The 19,717-nt window shown below is 43.0% G+C and overlaps 1 protein-coding gene across 2 annotated transcripts in view; it reads left to right on the forward strand.

Moving 5' to 3' along the window:
- GFPT2 (glutamine-fructose-6-phosphate transaminase 2) overlaps window positions 1–19,717 on the forward strand; it is a 45,808-nt gene that overhangs the window by 9,051 nt on the left and 17,040 nt on the right. For both annotated transcript variants that reach the window (XM_079915787.1, XM_079915788.1), the window contains exons 2-9: window positions 6,318–6,425; window positions 7,304–7,402; window positions 7,901–8,026; window positions 10,449–10,507; window positions 11,175–11,309; window positions 13,606–13,667; window positions 16,029–16,108; window positions 16,544–16,661. In XM_079915787.1, coding sequence (XP_079771913.1) covers window positions 6,318–6,425; window positions 7,304–7,402; window positions 7,901–8,026; window positions 10,449–10,507; window positions 11,175–11,309; window positions 13,606–13,667; window positions 16,029–16,108; window positions 16,544–16,661 — 787 coding nt within the window. The remainder of the gene's footprint in view (window positions 1–6,317; window positions 6,426–7,303; window positions 7,403–7,900; window positions 8,027–10,448; window positions 10,508–11,174; window positions 11,310–13,605; window positions 13,668–16,028; window positions 16,109–16,543; window positions 16,662–19,717) is intronic.

A 19,717-nucleotide genomic window follows, 5' to 3' on the forward strand; every position in this document is an offset into this window, starting at 1 on the left:
CAGTCTTCAGCTATCACAGACAGCGCTGAGCAACTATCCTAATGCATGCACAGTTGAATCTCTGCACAGATATCTGTTGGAGACATTCCTAGAAGTGCAACAGATGTGTACATTTTAATTTGAGAGATTGCCAAATTGCCTTCCAAAGAGAGTGTACAAATTTAAACTCTCACTTGTTGTCAAACTGGTGGATCTTTACTGATTTCATAGGTAAAAAATGGATTCTCACTGCAGCTTTTATTGCAGATGAATGGGATTCCAGAAGGGAATTCTGATATGAATAGCAAACAAAATTCCTGGGAAAGCAGCTTTATTCTATTCCATTATTTTTTTAAATAATAAGAGCACAGTATAGGTGCTGCTTTATTCACTTTCATGTGGTGGTGTGCAGGGAGAATCCAGCCAAGAGAGAGGAGAGAGACAGTGCTTAAAAGAATTTACTGAAAAGAGGTTGGTATGCAAGAGATTTCATGTTAAAAATTAGATTTATGCCTTCTTGCACAAAGACCTTGAAAACCACTTCTTGGCAGCCCCTCTCACCACAGTAATCAACCAAACGGTGCTTGAGTGGCTGCCAAGCCTCCCAGCTGGGTGTGGACACAGCTGGTGGTCCTGATGGCAAGGACCCTTTAGCCGTTCCAGCCAGTTCCAGCCCACCAGGGGCTCTGGCAGCAGCACCTCCCACCAAGGGGGCTGTTCTGGGTCTCAGAGCCAGAGATGCATAAGTGCCTGACGTGAGTTCAGAAGTGAAGTTTGTCTATGGTGTTAGGGAGTGTTCTAATCTCATACTTTTACATGTACCAGTCCAATTTTCCCAGCACCAATTATTGAAGAGGCTGTCCTTTCTCCACTGTACATTCCTGCCTCCTTTATCAAAGATAAGGTGACCATATGTTCGTGGGTTTATCTCTGGGCTTTCTATCCTGTTCCATTGATCTATATTTCTGTTTTTGTGCCAGTACCATACTATCTTGATTACTGTAGCTTTGTAGTATAGTCTGAAGTCAGGGAGCCTGATTCCTCCAGCTCCATTTTTCGTTCTCAAGGTTGCTTTGGCTATTCAGGGTCTTTTGTGTTTCCAACTATCAAACTCTTAGAGGAGAACATAGGCAGAACACTCTATGACATAAATCACAGCAAAATCCTTTTTGACCCACTTCCTAGAGAAATGGAAATAAAACAAAAATAAACAAATGGTACCTAATGAAACTTCAAAGCTTTTGCACAGCAAAGAAAACCATAAACAAGACCAAAAGACAACCCTCAGAATGGGAGAAAATATTTGCAAATGAAGCAACTGACAAAGGATTAATCGCCAAAATTTATAAGCAGCTCATGCAGCTCAATAACAAAAAAACAAACAACCCAATCCAAAAATGGGCAGGAGACCTAAATAGACATTTCTCCAAAGAAGATATACAGACTGCCAACAAACACATGAAAGAATGCTCAACATCATTAATCATCAGAGAAATGCAAATCAAAACTACAATGAGATATCATCTCACACCAGTCAGAATGGCCACCATCAAAAAATCTACAAGCAATAAATGCTGGAGAGGGTGTGGAGAAAAGGGAACACTCTTGCACTGCTGGTGGGAATGTGAATAGGTACAGCCACTATGGAGAACAGTAAGGAGGTTCCTTAAAAAACTACAAATAGAACTACCATATGACCCAGCAATCCCACTACTGGGCATACACCCTGAGAAAACCATAATTCAAAAAGAGTCATGTACCAAAATGTTCATTGTAGCTCTATTTACAATAGCCTGGAGATGGAAACAACCTAAGTGCCCATCATCGGATGAATGGATAAAAAAGATGTGGCACATATATACAATGGAATATTACTCAGCCATAAAAACAAACAAAATTGAGCTATTTGTAATGAGGTGGGTAGACCTAGAGTCTGTCATACAGAGTGAAGTAAGTCAGAAGGAGAAAGACAAATACCGTATGCTAACACATATATATGGAATTTAAGAAAAAAAATGTCATGAAGAACCTAGGGGTAAGACAGGAATAAAGACACAGACCTACTGGAGAACGGACTTGAGGATATGGGGAGCGGGAAGGGTAAGCTGTGACAAAGCGAGAGAGTGGCATGGACATATATACACTACCAAACGTAATGTAGATAGCTAGTGGGAAGCAGCTGCATAGCACAGGGAGATCAGCTCGGTGCTTTGTGACCGCCTGGAGGGGTGGGATAGGGAGGGTGGGAGGGAGGGAGACGCAAGAGATATGGGAACATATGTATATGTATAACTGATTCACTTTGTTATAAAGCAGAAACTAACACACCATTGTAAAGCAATTATACTCCAATAAAGATGTAAAAAATAAATAAATAAAAAATAAAAAAATAAACATAGAAGTGAAGTTTGGCCCAGAGAACGGGGAATTGCAGGGGAGAATCGGCAAACATACAGCGCTCTTGTAAAAGAATTTCGGATTTGAAAGAGTTGGTGTTTTTCCATTCAAAACATTTAAAATAATTTATGCATATATTTGTTTGATGACCACCTCTCATTCTGACTATAAGGATCATGTATGTTTTATTTTCCTTGATATTTGTAAGACATAACAGAGTGAATGCCATGTAGGAAAAAGGCTCTAGATATTTTCAAAAGAATGAATAAGAGGATGAATTCTTGCCAAACAAATAAATAAAAAGAAGTTGAAGAACACAGTAGATTGTATATAAAACTGTGTATTATTTTTTTAAGGCATAAAGCCAACAAAGAAGACAAGGCCACTGAACAAAATAGAATAAAAAAATATATATCTTTTATTCCATGCTTATGGGAGAAAAATAGACAATAATTTGACTTTTGGAAATATACATTGTCTCCACCCAGCCCCCCCCCCCCCCCACCAAAAGAAAAACAAGAGTTGGTGTATGGGCCTTTGTGTCATCTGCAATGCCTGTTAGCTCCCCTTTGTGAGGGTGCAGGTATAATTCTAGAATAATTCCCAAGGTGCCAGGAGAGTTTTGCAGTTTAAAAGACTACAAAAATGGTTTGTGAGTTGCTCCATCCTTCATATAGCCACCTCCCATAGCTATGTGCTCTTTACATTGACTGGAATTTGACCATATCCCTCCAGGGAACTTCCTGATTTTTTGCAGAAAAATTAATGTTATAGAAAGTTTTACCTAAGCATAGATTATGGTGATGGCTACACAACTCTGTGAATATACTCAAAAACCATTGCATTGTACACTTTAAATGGGATAATATTATGGTATGTGACTTGTATCCCAATGAAGCTGTTAAAAAATTTACATTAAAAAGTAGCTGTCTTTTTTTTTATATATATGTAAGGTGACAAAAATACATCCTCTGACCAGAAGTGTTTAGGTTTGAAGCGTAGGGTAAATTGTGAGCTCTTGAAGCACAGATGCTAAGCTGGGGAAGCGCTTCTCACCTGACCTAGAAGACAAAAATAGCTGACTGCCAAAATTATCCTTGGCCATTTTTAAAAGAAAACATCTGTAACTGCTCAGAAACCACAGTGTGCGTGTTTTTAAATATAAACCCTGACCCTTAATACTTGTGTGCAAATATATCCTGTGTACAGTAGCATACAGTACCTAAGAATGCAAAATATAATTTTTAGCACTGTATAATCTCATCGCCTATTTTTTGACTGTGTCTAGATTAATTTTAGCAAGTTAAATTTCTATGATGTGACCCTACTTACTGCTTAGGAGTATAATATTTGCTTTAATCATTTAATTTAAATCATTTAGATTAATCATTCATTCAAAAATACTATATTGACTTGAATATAACCTAGAGTCATTACAGATATTACAGAGATATGACATGTGGTTTGCTGTATAATCACGATCATCCCTTAGTTATCTGCAGGCAGGTTGCCCTCTCCAAGGTTTATATCTGGCAAATATTTTTCCCAGTTTTATTGAGATATAATTGATGTATAACATTGTATAAATTTAAGATATACAACATAATGATTTGTATATGTATATATGTATTGGTATATGTTACATATGTATGTGTATATGTATATACATATTGCAAAATGATTACCCCAATAAGATTAGTTAACATTCATCACCTCACGTAGTTAAAAGTTTTTCACTGTGATGAGAACTTTTAAGATCTACTCTCTTAGCAACTTTCAAATATACAATAGAATATTAACTATAGCCACCATGCTGTACATTACATCACCAGAGTTTATCTTATAACTGGAAGTTTGTACCTTTTGACCACCTTCACCTAATTCGCTCACCTCTCATCCCCCATCTCTGGCAACCACCAATCTGATTTCTTTATCTATGAGTTAGTTTTTTGGTTAGATTCTATATAAAAGTGAGATCATACAGTATTTGTCTTTCTCTGTCTGACTTATTTCACTTAGCGTATTGCCCTCAAGATTCGTCCATGTTGTCACAAACATCAGGATTTCCTCCTTTTTTATGGCTGGATGATATTCCATTAATATTACATATATAGGGCTTCCCTGGTGGCTCAGTGGTTAAGAATCTGCCTGCCAATGCAGGGCACATGGGTTTGAGCCCTGGTCCAGGAAGATCCCACATGCCGTGGAGCAACTAAGCCCATGTGCCACAACTACTGAGCCTGCGCTCCAGAGCCCACGTGCTACAACTACTGAAGCCCGTGCGCCTAGAGCCCGTGCTCCACAACAAGAGAAGCCACTGCAATGAGAAGCCTGCAACCAAGAGTAGCCCGCACTCGCTACAACTAGAGAAAGCCCACGCACATCAACAAAGACCCAATGCAGCCAAAAATAAATAAATAAAATTAATTAATTAATAAAAATAATACTACATATATATTCCATGGCTACTTTATCCATTCATCCATCAGTGGACACTTAAGTTGTTTCCATGTCTTGGCTATTGTAAATAATGCTGCAATGAACATGGGAGTGCAGGTACAGGTATCTGGAAATTTTAAAATTTTGCTGACCTTTCTGTCATACCAGAAAAATGTTGAGAAAATTTAAAAATAATAAAATTTAAAAATTAAAATTGAGAAAATAAACCTTCTTTTAACCCTATTCATCCCCGAGGCAGTGCTGCCCAGAGGTTAGTATCATTTAAGTCCTAAAATCAGGTCTCTTTGGTTCCACTCCTGACTCTGGCCCAGTTCCAGAAGGTAAGGGGAGGGTAATGGCAGGTCCAACCTCTAAGACTGCTTCAAGCTTTGATTGATACCTGTGTAGCAGTGCTTAGCCCAGTGCCTGGCATATAGTGAGTTCTCAATAAGATGAGTTCCTTTTCACGATCCATATTGTTGCTTCCCTGCTTAATACAGATTCATGGTCATTCTATCCACATACATTTATTGAACAAGGACCATGTGCCAAGACGCCTGTGACCTTGTTAGGAGATGTAGATGTCTCAGGATGTAAGAGCAGGTGAACACTTCTGGCCAGGGCCTGGACAAGCCTGCCCTGGGAGGTGGGGTTGGAGCTGAACTTTGAGAAGGGAGGTTTTCCTGTGTAGGGCAAAAGGACAGAGGGGTAATGGGATGGGACACTCACAGAGCAGGATAGAGACAGACCAAGGGTCTGTAGTCTCAAGCAGGGAAGTGGAGGAGTTTGGAAAGAACCAACATGATGACTGTTTCTTCCTATTTGGGAAAATATTATTTTAATATATGAATGCAGAAAATAAAGCCAAACAAAATCTTCTAGGCTGGTGGGCCTCCCTTGAAGATAAGGATTCTCTACGAGGCCAAGAGATGATTTTATGCTTGCTGTCGTAAAAGTAGTGCTTATTGATGGTAATACTCCAAGCAGTAGGGCCAAGTGGAAAGTGGAGCAAAGGCCCCAGCCCCTGTTCCTACCTGTCACAGGAGGCTGGGGTGACCTCCTTTTGACTCTTCTCAGGTGTGTTCTGTGCAAACCAAGGAGTACACATAGCGGGGACTTCCAGATGGCCCTAGGTGGTTGTTTTGTTTTGCTGATCTTTTCTGTTATAAATGTTGCCACAATGAAAGGCGTCTTCTTCGAGTATGTCCATAGGAGAAATTCTCCACAGTGGAATGGCAAGGCCATGGTGTGTGAGTGTGTTCTTCACATGCTTTGTGAGTCCTTTTGTCACTGCAGGAGGGCTGCATACAATGTCCTTCTAGAAGCAGGAAGGGAGTTCTGCTCTTCTTCCATTATGTCTGGGGAAGCCCACACCTTCCTCTGCAGGCAACCTGGAAGCCCTTCAGCGATGCGCCTCCACTGGTATCTGTTTCCCCAGAAGTGTTTTCTTCTAAACACGAACCAAGTGTTTTATAAACATATGGTTTTCCCTCTTTTAACAGGAATCTTCGCCTACATGAACTACAGAGTCCCCCGGACAAGGAAGGAGATTTTTGAAACCCTCATCAAGGGACTGCAGCGGCTTGAGTATAGAGGCTATGACTCAGCAGGTAGGCTTTGCAGGCTGCTGCCATATAAACATAATACTTGTTCATTAAACAAATTTGAAAATTTCTATAGAAAAGTAGAAAGAAAAAACAAAGGTAAAAAAATATCCATCACAAGCACCCCCCATCAATATCTGTGTCCCTCCTGTGGTTGTCTGGGGTCTGGGGATGGTAGAGGTGTCATGCAGATATTTATTGTTTTATCTAATTATAATTATGCAATTCTGTAATTTTGTGTTCTTCTTCTTGCACTTACATTGTTTTTTTCCATTATCCTAAACACTTCCTAACATAATCTTTCTAAGTGGCTGCACAGTCCTCCACTGGATGCCTATCTCAGAGTTTACTCCTTCATCCACATAACAGGTGGATATTTAGTCTGTTTCCCATTTTTAATTAAGCAGCCTTAGGAGAAAAAGGAGAGCCAGATAATTATATATTCCTATAAATTCTTAATAGAAAGCAAGTCAGATGAAAGATTGCAGGAACACTAGTGCAATGGAAACACCAGCTAAAGTAGCAGAATGCAAAGTGCACAAATGTCCTTAAATGAGCCCACTGCCTTTGATGGCAGACGTGGTGGCACCTCTCCTGCAGGCAAACTCCGAGAATTACCCTGGTTAGAAGCCGGGGTGAGGCAGCCACAGCCTGGGTTCTAGGCACATGTTCCCTGATTGCTGGTTAGCACTGTCACAGTCACAGCCTCCTCTTTCCAAGTCAATATCCTAACACTGTCTAGTTCTCTTCTGGGTAGCAAGCCTGGGGAATAAGAACTAATAAATCCACAGTTCTGTATAGCCCTCACCCAGGGTCATTCCCTGTAATGAAGCATGGGAGACAAAACTTAAATTCCAGTACAAAAAATCATGTTTATGTTACAGGTGTGGCAATCGATGGAAATAATAACGAAGTCAAAGAAAGACATATCCAGCTAGTCAAGAAAAGAGGAAATGTCAAGGCTCTTGATGAAGAACTTTACAGTATGTGAAAGACATTCCAAGTCAGAGTAATAATCGCAGCCTGGATCACTTTAAAATCTTTAATTCCAACAGCATTGGAGACTAAAAATATTAACCTACCCAAGCATGGAAAAATAGGAGGGTTAAGTCCATGTTGCAAAACTGTTTCCCAGAATGTGGGATGGTTTATTTCAGGTGATGGTGCGCTGAGAGGTTTTTTTTCAATATTTAGTACTTATGTATTTTAATGTTTCTGGCAAATGATACTGCTTTTCCATTTATGGTAGGGACCTGTAATTTTCTTTTTAAAGTAAGTTTATTTCAGTTAAGTGAGTTAGATTACTGATAAGTACTAACTAAAGCAAGGGTCTGGCAGAATTCTCCAGAATGGGGCCTTTGTGGTTGATGGTGGGATGTACTTTTGGTGTAGCTGATGTGTCTTCATGTAATGAAGTCACCTCATGTAACAGTACCATGTCAATGCTTAAAGTGCGGCAAACTTATTTTTCCTTCATCTAGAACAGGACAGCATGGACTTAAAAGTGGAGTTTGAGACCCACTTTGGCATTGCCCACACACGCTGGGCCACCCACGGGGTTCCCAATGCTGTCAACAGCCACCCACAGCGCTCAGACAAAGGCAACGGTATGTAGTATAGCCTTGCTCCCCTGTCCTAGTGGTTGTGCCTGGCCCTGACCTGTGCCAGGGTTGATCCACACCCACCACCAACTGGCTTCTCAGCATCCCTGTCTTCCCCGAGTATCCAAACTGTTGGCACTGGGCCCTAGAAAGGAGGCAAATTCAACCTGGACCCTGGTAGTGCTGACCCTGCAGGCATCCACAGGAAAACAGTGGCACTTCCCATGAATGCCTTTGGCTCTGGGGACCCAGCCTGAGTGGGACTTGGTGGTGTAAAGGGTTGAAGGCCTGGGCACTGCTCCTCAGTTAGGGACCAGAGTGTTCCAGAGGGCTGGGCACTTGAGGAAAGATTGGGGTTCCTTCCTCGTCCAGCTATACCCATCCCTGCCCCTGAAGAGAGTGGTCCTGAGCCAGGGCAGGTGGCAGTGCTGATCTTGTTTAACATCTGAGGTGCCTGCTCCAATCCTGGTCCCTGTAACGACGGCCACCCAGTTCTCCCAATTCCCCCCCTCACCATGTCAGCCCCAGCTCATGGGTCCACATCACTTGCCTGAGCCCCCAGGACAATTCTTTATGTGGTGGTTCTCTTAAATGATGTCCCAGTCTCCTCTCATGGGGGAAGGACTTAGGTCTGGAGCTCCCACTGGTAGCTCTCAGGGACTCTGTGGTCAGCACCCAGGGGTGTCAGGCCTCTGGCAGTAGGACACATGGGCATATGAGATGGAGACTGGGCCTTCTAGTGGGTCTCCACTCTGGGTTGGGCCTGGTCAGGTCAGAAGCACCCATGACCCACACCTGGGCATGATGCGAGAGGGTGTCCGGTGGAGAGAGTGATTTCTGGAGTCAGCTGGGATCCTTCACCCCAAGCCGACTCCAGAATGTGGCATAATGCAGGTTCTTGCCAAGCCTCATATTAGAGTAAGAGTAGCTGTAGGGTATTTACTATTAGCTAAACACTTGACACGCCTCACTGCCATTAATTGTCTTGGAAGTCAGGCCACAGGAGAGAGCAGCACCTCCCTGGTCAGTGTCCTTTGTCCCTGTGGACACTGCAGTGCCTGGAGGCAGCTCACCCTGCCCAATTTGGAAAGGAAAGCCTCCCGGAGAGAACAGGAGGGCCCCATGCACCTCTCTCATCAGAGCAGCCAGAGATAGCACAGGGACCAGGCTATACATACACCTACATGGTCAGAGACTTGGGTAGTGAGGTTTCTTTGCTGGGGACCATTCCTTGCATCTGGTCCATGCCCTGAGCCATGAGACGCCCCACTACAGGATCAGGCACCCTGCACCCAGGAGGGGGACAATAGACCCCACGGTGCTGAGGACCTACGATATACATCCAGCCAAACCCCAAGCCAGATGCAGAGGCTGGTCCCTGGAGCAACAGTGTTGGCTGAGGTAACACACTGTACCGAGACCATGTGCCCTGAAATGTCGCCACCTCAACCTCAGCCTCCTGCCCACTGAGATGATAGGGTGAACCCCCGCTTCACTGCAGACAATGATTCTGTGTCCCCAGAGCAGCTAGGCTCCAAGGAGATTGCCCCCACACCCAAATTTGGAAATGCCTGCCGTGACTCAGGATGAGTAATTGAAAATAAAACATGGGAAATAAGAAAAGATTTGTAAAATTTCTCCAACGACTTATCAGTGATATCTGAAGAGCATACTTTTTTTTTTTGCGGCACGCGGGCCTCTCACCGTTGTAGCCCCTCCCGCTGTGGAGCACAGGCTCCGGACCCGCAGGCCCAGCAGCCATGGCCCACAGGCCCAGCTGCTCCGCGGCATGTGGGATCTTCCCGGACCAGGGCATGAACCCGCATCCCCTGCATCGGCAGGCGGACTCTCAACCACTGTGCCACCAGGGAAGCCCAGAGCATACTTTTAAGGAAGACTTATACCCAGCAACTACACTGCATATGAAAATTACACAAAGAAGTTTTCACAAAGAAAACACAGATTCTAGGAAACAAATTAATGATGAGAAGTTAAGACAATAGGCTGAGATGAAAGAAAATGTGACGGGGTTAAGAAAATAATGTGAAGAAATAAAGTCACAATAGATATGAAAACAATGGAGAACGGGATGGTTGTGAAGACAGTTAATAGATAATGAAGGGTTAATCATCCCTTTTGACATAAATACCAAAGCCTATTTCATGCTACTGTAGGCCACAAGTCAGAGCTCAGTGCGTGGCCAGGTTGGTGGATGCTTTTTATCAAAAGAGAAATGTGTTATTTCCTTGGGTTTAAATTGCAGTCATGGCAGATGTCAGCTCTAATCCCTGTAAATGCAGTTTGCTTAACACAAGTGTCTGTATGAGCAGAGTTTGTAGGTTTCAAGCTGTCAAATTGTCTTTCTTCACATCTGACTTGAACTTCATTTCTTCATAGCATTTCTCTCTTGACTAAACTTTTCTTCCAGAATTCGTGGTCATCCATAATGGGATCATTACAAATTACAAAGACCTGAGGAAATTTCTGGTAAGATACTTCCCCTGGGTAACATCTAAGTCAAGTGGTATTGGTCTTTCCCAGAAACTTTCCAACCAGCTCATTTCCCTCCAGAAAAAAAGGCAGAAGCTGATTGAGGTCCACTCTTGGCCACGTCACCACATTAGACCCAAAACTCATCCCCAGCTCAGGCTCCTCCCCAAATCTTGCTGGAGGAGAGAGCAGGGCATTCTCATTTACCTCAAAGACCGTTGCAGAGTCAGAGCAGAATCAAAAGAACATGAACTTCTTTTTATTAAAGTATCTGCACTGAATAACATACCAACTCATACACCAAATGGAATGTGGGGTGGGAATGCAGGCGGCGAGAGTTTCAGGTATGAAGAGGTTGTGGTATTGGTTGGGAGGTGGGTGGATTTGACTCAATGTATTTGATCATTCTGATTGCTGTTATTTTGCAATGTCCAGATTAATGGCAAGGACAAGCTTCTGAGGCGGGATGATCTCAGGGAAGACTACAATGACTCAGCTGTGTTAGGCTGTGGGATTCAGGCAAACATTTCTCATCCCTTCCCCGTTTTCCTTGTTCTTGCCTTAAGTCACTCCAAGGACAAATCATAAGGGAGGAGAGGGAGCTGGCCAGGCCAGCATTGCACAACAACCATTATCTGACACTCTGTCCAACCAAATATTCCAGGAAAGCAAAGGCTATGAGTTTGAGTCAGAAACAGATACAGAGACCATCGCCAAGCTGATTAAATATGTGTTCGACAACAGAGAAACTGAGGACATTACATTTTCAACACTGGTTGAGAGAGTCATTCAGCAGTTGGTGAGTTACAAGTCTCACTTATCTAAATCATCCCTTCATTCCTTCAGTTTTTATAAACATTTATTAGGCAAACTTGCACCAAGTACCTGAGGATTAAAGATGGCTCATCTACAGTGCCTGGCCTTAAAATGTTACATCCTTGTAGAATTGGGAGAAGTTCTGAGGTTTTGGTAGTAAACATCAAATAGAAACTGCTTTGCTTTGTTTTAACATCTCTGAAATGGTGATAGGCCTTCTGATCTGTGGCTTCTACCAATGGTGTGTTGCACAAGGGACCTTGATTGTGGCAGTTCATGTTGTCATCTTATCAGTTGACTTGTGTGCATTGTTGACTTGTGTGCATACATACCCAAGATGAATTTAACTGATGTTGGAGACTTAGAATTGTAGTCTTTCCTCCTGTTTCAGTAAAGCAGTTATTCGTCATGTGGGAGAAATGCCCACAAGTCCTTACTGAGTGGAGTTAGAAGGAAGGAAGAGGCAATAAAGACAGCAGGTGTGGACTTTTGAGAAGTTTGGTTGTAGAAGAAGAAGGGTGCAAAGAAATGGCCCAGTGAAGGGAGAGGGTTGCAGTTCTGAGGCAGGATTGTATTTTTGTGGTAGGAGATATCAGATCATGTCTGTGTGCTGAAATGAATGATCCAGGTGGGAGAAAGAGATTGGTGATGTCCCGGAGGGCTGGATCCATGGAACAAGGTCCCTGCAAAGAGGCATATTGTGGAGGGATTGTCCAAGAGAGACACCTCGTTGGAGGAGGAGGTAGAGCAGACCCAGGCCCGCCATGGGACGGTGGAGGGAGGAGGAGAGGGCTCCAGACTTACTAGAATCCATCCTTCTGAGCATCAAAGCTGTCCAATAGCTCCCCTGAGATGGAGACAGCTTGGAGACTGTTCAGGGCCAAGAATCTAGAACATCTGGGGTCAGAGGCTGCTTTGGGTACAACACTGTGGTTTAAAATATATGACCCTTTGGTGTTTTCAGTCTTTTTTTAAAAGTAAGTCAAACCCTTTGCCCTATGACTCTCATTTTGGGGGACCTTAATTTAGAGGACATATTTATAAATAAAAGCCTGTCCCATAACTAATATACAGTAAACCAATATAGTTTTGCAGCATAGTACTTTCTCTTTTCCATTTGTAATTTTAAATTTTGGGAATGTCTCTCAGTGATGGCACTTTTAAACTTCAGTGATTTATCTGAAGCAACACAGGGCTCTTTTTGGCAGAGAACGGGAAGAGTTTTTCTATTTAGTCCTACTTCATTGCTGACAAAACCAGCAGGGTGAATGTCAGGCTCCTCAGGTTCTGTCTAAAGCCCCTTCATTTTGGGCAGTTTGAAAGGCCCTTAGGGACCTGGAGATGCTGGCCCTGGGGTCTCTCTGGTTGTGTTACTGAGTTGGTAAACTGGCCATAGCATGAGGCCATGAGGTCTGCCAAGTTTTCCAAACCTTGTAAATCCAGATTTATAGCTGGCTGTACATAAAGTCAAGTAGGGTCATGATTAGTACAGGATGGTCAGAATGTAGGAGAGAATTTTGCATTGAACTTTTAAATAGGAAGAGCGTTTGGAGTCTTGAGTTAGGAGAACTATATTGTAACTCTGGTTTGCACAAACCAACAAGCTGAGGCACAGAGCACAAATGGCAGTCGTTGCCATAGGAATAATTGTAACAACTCATACTTCTGATGTGTCTCTATATGTCAGGCACTGTTCTAAGCATTTAAAATGCATTAGCTCACAGAAGCCATACAAGGTAGGACTATTCTCATTTCCATTCACCATGAGACACAAAGAAGGCTGCAGTGATTGCCCAGTTAAGGGGTGGAGCCATGATTTGAACCCGGACACTAACGTGTGTTGAGCTAAACTTAGGTCGTGGATTAGCCCCTTTAATCCTCACAATTGCTCCCTGAGTAGGCACCATCCCTGAGGCCCAGGGCAGGACCCCTGACTATGGTTCTCATTTCCTGAGGTTCTAACTGCAGCAGTCCACCCAGGTCATCACAGAGCTGGGAACTGTTCCTTGTGGGCCTGGACAGGGAGGTTTATATTGCTTACAATGAAATCCACAAGTTCTGGTCTTTGATACTTGACTGTGGTACCGCCTGTTTCACTTTCCCCTCCTGACATCACCCTGCGCAAGCTGTCCTACATTCAGCACCCTGAGTGAGTGACCCCAGGACTGCCCGCAGTGAAGAGGCTCCCAGGGAGAGCTGTCTGGGGTAGTGGGCTGAGCTGCAGCAACCTAGCTTAGCCAGAGTAAGTTGTTCCTCACTCTCCTTTCCCGTCTTTTCAGGAAGGCGCATTTGCATTGGTTTTCAAGAGCATCCACTACCCCGGAGAAGCCGTGGCCACAAGGTGAGGCAGAACTCATTGACATTTCCAGTAACAAATAAAATAAAATCACTTAGCTTGAGGCACAAGGGCCTCTGGCAAAACAGAAGGTGCTCACTCTATCTAAGGGACAACTGTGGCTTAGCCACAGAGAATGTACCCCACCAGCTCTGTGGCTGGAGCTTCTGATTTTTTTAAAGAGAAACTAGAAAGTTGGATTTTTATTTGAAATCTCTAGACTTTTTTTTAGAAATTGACAACAAATTCAAACTAAAAATAAAGTTGTATAGCAAGGGCAGGTCCAGGTTTCAGGTCAACTTCAGAGATTCCCTTTAGAAAAAGCATGCAAAATTATGAACATGAAATTAGGAACAAAAATGAATGTTGATTTGAATCCAGTAAAGAAGAGGCCTTGAAGGCCAAGAGCTCAAGCTTCATCACCTTCATGCCAGGTGTGATCCAGGAATCAGCTGAGAGGGCCTGGGTCAGCCCACATGTCCTTCTGTTAGAGCCCTGTGGCCCCCAGCAATGTGTGGATTCACATAAGTGGGCATGTGAGTGCCATCCTATAATTTTATATTCAGATGGGTGGATTATCCACCCATCTGTCCGTCTGTCCATCCACTCATTTGTCTATCTACCCATTTATCTGTCCATCTATCTATCCATCTGTCTATCCATCCATCAATCAATCTGACCATCTATCTACCCATCTATCTATCCATCCATCCAACTAATATTTGTTGAGTATTTACTGTGTGCTGAGCCCTGGGGACCTAGTGACACCCAACCTGGTCCTACCCTTAAGGTAGCAGTCCCCAACATTTTTGGCACCAGGGACCAGTTTCATGGAAGACAGTTTTTCCACGGACCAGTGGCAGGGGGGATGGTTTCGGGATGACTCAAGCACATTACATTTATTGTGCATTTTATTTCTATTATTATTACATTGTAATATATAATGAAATAATTATACAACTCACCATAATGCAGAATCAGTGGGAGCCCTGAGCTTGTTTTCACTTGCCAGTCACCAATAGGGTTGTTTTGTTTTGTTTTGTTTTTTTAAATTTATTTGTTTATTTATGGCTGTGTTGGGTCTTCGTTTCTGTGTGACCAATAGGATTTTGATATGAGTCTCTAGCAGTTGGTTTATTACAGTCTCTGTGCAGTCAAACCTCTCTGCTAATGATGATCTGTATTTGCAGCCACTCCCCAGTGCTAGCATCACTGCCTCAGCTCCACCTCAGATCATCAGGCATTAGATTCTCATAAGGAGCGGGCAACCTAGATCACTCGCATGTGCAGTTCATAGTAGGGTTTGTTCTCCTATGAGAATCTAATGCCACTGCTGATCTGACAGGAGGCAGAGCTCAGGCAGTAATGCAAGCAATGGGGAGTGGCTGTAAATATAGATGAAGCTTCGCTCACTTGCCCACCCACCACTCACCTCCTGCTCTGTGGCCTGGTTCCTAATAGGCCACGGATCGATACTGTGGCCCAGGGGTTGGGGACCCCTGACTTAAGGACTGGACAGTTGTGCAGGAGGACAGAGCAGGGCAGAAGATGGTGATGCTCTGTGATGGGGGTTGGGAGGCAGTGCACGGGGGGCCTAAGGGGAAGCAGGTGTCAGCCTGGGGAAGGCAGGCAGAGAAACCAGCGTGAGCAAAGACAAGGAGCCCAGAGTGATTGTGGCGCTTTAGGGATCTGCAGTTAGGCCAGGATGGTGATGGGGAGGGGCACTGGTGGGACTTGAGGCTCTTCTAGTCTCAGTGTGTGCTTACTGACACCTTTTGTGTACCAGGCATGGGTGACAAGAGCAAACAAGATTGTAGGGACACTGCCCTATGAAACTCGAGAGCTGGTGGGGAGTGGGGAGGTGGGCAGAGGCCCAGCTCTGCAGGATCTAGGTTGCCCTGTGGTTGCAGGCTTTATTGTGAAGACACTGGGGAGCCATTGAGAATGCAGTCTGTGGACCAGACTGTCATAGTATCTAGGCAGGAAATTATGTGAATATATTATGATTTTATTTTTTTCTGGGACAGGAACTAATTTACCATTTGGAATTTAAGTCTTTCAAATCAGAGAATTATAAAATGCCAGTTGGTCCCTATCAAATTTTGAAACTCCTTTTAAAATCTATTACCATGTTATTACTAGTTTGCAGAAGAAGATAGTGTGAAGAAGCAGTAAAGCTTTACTTTTCTAAAATGTCTATAATTAGTGGCTCTATAAATTCTGGGACAAACTTTGGCATGTCTTGGGAGCACTTTGCACTGGGGAGAGGGCTAGATGAGGGGACCCTCTCTTCAGTGCTCAGAGGACATCCAGCCAGGCCCAGGGTGTCAAGGCAATGGGTAACTCGATTCCCTCTTGTCCCTACAGGAGAGGCAGCCCCCTGCTCATTGGAGTGAGGAGCAAATATAAACTCTCCACAGAACAGATCCCCATCTTATACAGGACACGTAAGTTTCTTGAGAAGGACTTGAACAGCGCAGCACTGTTCTGGTGCCAGCAGCTCCCCTCAGAGGCAGGATGCCTTCCTTCACTCTGCTAGGGCCAGGTCCAAAAGGTTTTCCTGCAACTGGGACTTGGCTCCATTTTTTCAAAAGCTTTTTCTTGTGGATATTTTCAAGCACATACCCAAGTTGAGGGAGCTGCTGCTATGGTTCTGTTATATAAAGGCACCTGAGCCCTGATTGGAGTGTTGCTTTGGTTTGTTTTGTTCATAGCCGTCAGTGCTCTTACTATTTGGGGATCTTTTACACAATTTGGCTGATGCAGCCAAAGCTAAAAATTGCCCATTTCTCCCACACATATTCAAAGGGGAAATTGGCTTCTTCGTGTTGTTCCAAGAAAATAGTCTAATGGGATTTGTGATCCTTTCCTTCATTTGCTAGGCAATATTGAGAATGTGAAGAATATCTGTAAAACAAGGATGAAGAGGCTGGACAGCTCGACCTGCCTTCATGCTGTAGGCGATAAAGCAGTGGAATTCTTCTTTGCTTCTGATGCAAGGTAGCTACACCTTGTTTCCTGTCTTTCCTAGGATGATGTAATCAATAATGACTGGCTAAACACCCCCATTTCTTACTTACTCCCCCGTTTGAGCTGTTTTCTCAAGGGTCAGCAAGGCGAAGCGGTGATGGTAGATTTCAGCTCTCGGTGGCCCTCCTGAGGGAATCCTTGCCCACTGAGCACTTTTTACATGGCTGTCATCAGCAGCCCTGGTGGCCAAAGGCAAGGTCTACTGATCTACACAATGTTTTGGGCCTGTACAGAATAAAGGAATTCGTTGCCAACATTTTAAAACTGGGAAATTTCCCATAAAAATCTGAATTTCTAGCTTTTCTAAAAAACCAGCAGATCTGAGCACACCAGACTGCTCCCCCCAACCCTCTTTGGGGCCATTCAAAGTCTGCTCCCTTTAGATGGGGCAAGTGTCTCCAGACCTTTGGTCCTTCCTGAACATTGCCTGCCTTTGCCAGAGTCTGACCATTCATAAAAGACAGAGCCAAGATTGAGGGTTTTGGTCCAAAGTCCATGTTCTCATCAATACACCAAACAGTAATTCTGAAATTTGAGAAAGTAGGCTTCATGCCCATTTTAGTACAAAAGATGTATACACACACATACACTTAGAAAAGACCAAAACACTTTCCTGCTAGTTGAAATAGAAAACCACCATAAACACCACCATTACTACCTCCTTTATCCAAACCTTTATTATGCCTCTTTCCCACCAGCCTCTGGTAAGGCCTTGCTGTGAAGCAGGGAGGACACCAGGTGAGGTCTCCTGGGACACGTGAAGTAACAGGAACCTACAGCCCAGGCTGCAAGGCCTGTTTCAGCCGACAGCCAGCATTGTACTTAATGCTGATACGAAAGGTCAGCATTTCCCAAACTGTGTTCCTTAGGGCACCATTTCAATGAGAAGCTAATATTATTTCAATGATTCTAGGACATGCAATTATTCTATAGATTTTAGCATCTGTAAGTGGCATCTGGGAATTATAATTTGCTACAGTTTTTATATACTTCTTAGAAGTATATAAAATAATCATGATCTTAAGATCAATGTTACCACTCTATGACATAAATCACAGCAAGATCCTTTTTGACCCACCTCCTAGAGAAATGGAAATAAAAACAAAAATAAACAAATGGGACCTAATGAAACTTAAAAGCTTTTTCACAGCAAAGGAAACCATAAACAAGACCAAAAGACAACCCTCAGAATGGGAGAAAATATTTGCAAATGAAGCAACTGACAAAGGATTAATCGCCAAAATTTACAAGCAGCTCATGCAGCTCAATAACAAAAAAACAAACAACCCAATCCAAAAATGGGCAGAAGACCTAAACAGACATTTCTCCAAAGAAGATATACAGATTGCCAACAAACACATGAAAGAATGCTCAACATCATTAATCATTAGAGAAATGCAAATCAAAACTACAATGAGATATCATCTCACACCAGTCAGAATGGCCATTATCAAAAAATCTAGAAGCAATAAATGCTGGAGAGGGTGTGACGAAAAGGGAACACTCTTGCACTGTTGGTGGGAATGTAAATTGATACAGCCACTATGGAGAACAGTATGGAGGTTCCTTAAAAAACTAAAAATAGAATTACCATATGACCCAGCAATCCCACTACTGGGCATATACCCTGAGAAAACCATTATTCAAAAAGACTTATGTACCAAAATGTTCATTGCAGCTCTATTTACAATAGCCAGGACATGGAAGCAACCTAAGTGTCCATCAACAGATGAATGGATAAAGAAGATGTGGCACATATATACAATGGAATATTACTCAGCCATAAAAAGAAACGAAACTGAGTTATTTATAGTGAGGTGGATGGACCTAGAGTCTGTGATACAGAGTGAAGTAAGTCAGAAAGAGAAAAACAAATACCATATGCTAACACATATATATGGAATCTAAGAAAAAAAAAAGGTCATGAAGAACCTAGGGGTAAGATGGGAATAAAGACACAGACCTACTAGAGAATGGACTTGAGGATATGGGGAGGGGGAAGGGTGAGCTGTGACAAAGTGAGAGAGTGGCATGGACTACCAAACGTAAAGTAGATAGCTAGTGGGAAGCAGCCGCATAGCACAGGGAGATCAGCTCAGTGGTTTGTGACCACCTAGAGGGGTGTGATAGGGAGGGTGGGAGGGAGGGAGACGCAAGAAGGAAGAGATATGGGAACATATGTATATGTATAACTGATTCACTTTGTTATAAAGCAGAAACTAACACACCATTATAAAGCAATTATACTCCAATAAAGACGTTAAAAAAAAATTTAGAGGAGAAGTCACAGAGAAACTTGTCTTTGACCTGAACTTGAGTTTCCATTAAGATTGCAATGCAGGGATATTACAGATGAAGGTAACCACATAAACTTACTATACTGAAATTTGCAGAGGTTATGAGTGTTGTTCAAGATCCCAAAGCAAGTGCATTGTGGAATCAGAATTTTAAGTGAGGCCTAATGAACTAAAAACAAGCCCTTTCTGTGATACCATGTTGCCTTTGAAGTAGTTTTTTTGGTGGGCTGGTAGAAACTGGTTCCAGTGTTTCTTACAAGAATGACTAGTTCTGTCCCCCCGTGGCCCCCCACCCCCGAGTTGATCCTCAAAGTTTCCTTTAGAATGGACTTGGTAAAATGCAGACATACAAGTATTCATGACGCCTGTGTCCAATCATTTCTCCTGCCATAGACTACTTCACTTCTAGGATTATATGAATTGAATTATGCTTTTCCCTCCTCCAAGAATTCCTTTCTCCCTATGGGGCATCTGGGAAACCCACTTCATTTTTCAAAACTCAGTTTACATATTATGTCTTTTGTGCAGACTTCTTTTTAGTGTTGTGATCACATGCTTCTTTTTGCTACCCTTGCACTTCTGCATGCCTGATTGTTGCACTCGCTACACTGTATTGTATTTTTTACATATCTCTGTCTTCTCCTGGGCAACATTCCTTGGGGCCAGGGACTACCTTTTTTCATCTATTGATGTTGCCTTAGCATGTTAACTTGTTGTGAAGTAGTTACT

This window comes from Stenella coeruleoalba (genome assembly GCF_951394435.1).
Source record: "Stenella coeruleoalba genome assembly, chromosome: 3".
Lineage (NCBI taxonomy): Eukaryota > Metazoa > Chordata > Mammalia > Artiodactyla > Delphinidae > Stenella > Stenella coeruleoalba.